Source organism: Emericellopsis cladophorae (assembly GCF_022114955.1).
Source record: "Emericellopsis cladophorae strain MUM 19.33 chromosome Unknown NODE_232_length_2198_cov_108_624705, whole genome shotgun sequence".
Taxonomy (NCBI): Eukaryota; Fungi; Ascomycota; class Sordariomycetes; order Hypocreales; family Bionectriaceae; genus Emericellopsis; species Emericellopsis cladophorae.
In genome coordinates this window covers 1-2,198 of record NW_026251157.1, presented here as the reverse complement: position 1 = coordinate 2,198, position 2,198 = coordinate 1, and the positions used below count along the sequence as shown (strand labels likewise).

Genomic DNA, 2,198 nt, shown 5'->3' with positions numbered 1-2,198 from the left:
GGTGTGGATCTATGAAGGATTTTGTAAGGGGCTTACAGCTTGAGGGATTTTGTGGGACACTCGATCAGAACATCAATAAATACAACACAATCGAGCCTTGTGACAGGATGCGGGGCAAGGCAGGTGCCGGAAAGTCGACCATAATGAAATTCATATAACGTTATCTACAGACGAAGAAACGGTCGAGAAACGCCAGCACAGCGGTCGCGTCCTTCTTCTTTAATGCGCGGGGCGAAGACTTAGAAAAGTCCGTGGCAGGCATGTACCGATCCCTCCTGGTGCAGCTCCTCAAGGCGTTCCCATACCTCCAGTCCGTGCTGGACGACACCGATATCGTCCCCAGAAGCCAGCAAGACTGTCCTAATATAAATGCCCTAAAGGAGCTCCTCAGGAGCGCTGTCACGGCTCTCGGCCAGCGCTCCTTCACCTCCTTTATCGACGCCCTCGACGAGTGCGACGAGCAGGAAGTGCGGGACATGGTCGAGTTTTTCGAGGACCTGGCCGAGATAACTACCGAAGGTGGCATCCAGTTCCGCGTCTGCTTCTCGAGCCGGCCCTACCCGTATATTGACATGCACCGGGGAGCCTTACTCGTTCTCGAGGATGAATTGGGACATGGAGATGACCTTGCCGAGTACGTTAAGACTCGTCTCAAGATTCACAGCCGCTCGCTCCTTGCAGAGTTACAGTCCCAAATTCTAGACAAGGCTGCCGGTATCTTCATGTGGATCGTGCTAGTAGTGGACATCCTGAACGAAGAAAGCAGACAGGGTGCGCTTGCTCTCAGGACTAGGCTCGCGGGGATCCCGCCCAAGCTAAGCGACCTGTTCAGGAGCATCTTGGCGCGTGATGAGAAGGAACCGGAACGACTGCTGATCTGCATTCTCTGGGTGCTCTGCGCAAAGCGGCCTCTGAGTCCAGGCGAGTTCCGCCACGCCGTGTGGGCGGGCTTATTAGATCAGCGCCTGTCGGACCCCGATCTGCCAGACAATACGGACCAGGATGCCGTCGCGCTGGTTACGAGTTCTTCCAAGGGCCTTGTCGAAGTCACCAAGTCGAAGCAGCCAACGGTACAGTTCATCCACGAGTCGGTGCGTGACTTTTTGGTTAAAGAAAACGGCCTCCGGGAGATATGGCCCGACCTTGGATTCGAGTGGGAGGGCCACAGCCATGAGCGGCTTAAGCGCTGCTGTGTTACCTATCTATCTCTTCCAGAGGTGCGAGCGATCTTCAATAGCACTGAGGATACAAGCGAACAGGGCACCCCGGACGAAAGGTTTTTGTTTCTGGGTTATGCTAGCCAGCAAGTGCTCCCTCATGCCAATGAGGCGGCGGCTATCATTCCCCAGGATGAATTTCTATCCCATTTTTTCGCTTCGGACGGCGTCCGCGTGGTCAATCTTTTCGAGAGATTTAAGTCCCGGCGGTATGGTTGTTATGCGACCCCTATCTATATTCTTGCAGACAAAGGACTGGAGAGACTCGTTCGCACGCAGTCGAAGAGGGAGTCGGCCGCCTGTATTCCAGGGGAAACCTATGGCTATCCGTTCTTCGCCGCGCTTGCTGGCGGCCACAAAGTCACAGCGGCGGCCCTCTTAGGCTTACCCTCCATGACCTGTGACGGTGTTGATATATTTGAAGGTTTGAAGCACCGAAAGGATCTGGAGAGGTACAAAGGCCGGACACCTCTGTCCTGGGCTGCGCAAGAGGGCAGGCTAAGCATCGTTACAGCAATGCTTGAGCAAGGGGTAGACACATCTGAACATGACAGAAAAGACCATACGCCAGTTGCACGGGCTTTAGCAAACGGGCATGGACCTCTGGCGCAGCTTCTCCTCAACAACGGGGCGGACTTTAATGCTCGGGACAAATTTGGACGGACGGAACTAATGCTGGCATCTCAGGACGGACACGAGGAGGTGGCGCGGCTTCTTATCGAGAAGGGGGCAGACGTTCATGCTCGGGATAGTGATGGAAGGACGGCACTAATCTGGGCGTCTGAGAAGGGGCATGAGGCGGTAGCGCGGCTTCTTATCGACAAGGGGGCGGACGTCAATGCTCAGACCAACAATAAAGGGACGGCACTAATCTGGGCGTCTGAGAACGAGCATGAGGCGGTAGCGCGGCTTCTTATCGACAAGGGGGCAGACGTTCATGCTCGGGATAGTGATGGAAGGACGGCACTAATCTGGGCGTCT

General features: G+C 55.1%; 1 protein-coding gene across 1 annotated transcript; it reads left to right on the top strand.

Moving 5' to 3' along the window:
* Window positions 1-260: 260 nt before the first annotated feature.
* Window positions 261-2,198, top strand: J7T54_004255 (uncharacterized protein; the record flags this gene model as incomplete). The annotated part of the gene is made up of 3 exons (XM_051510739.1): window positions 261-1,091; window positions 1,497-1,641; window positions 1,789-2,198. Coding segments are annotated over 3 exons (1,386 nt in total), but the record flags the coding sequence as incomplete, so codon positions are not given.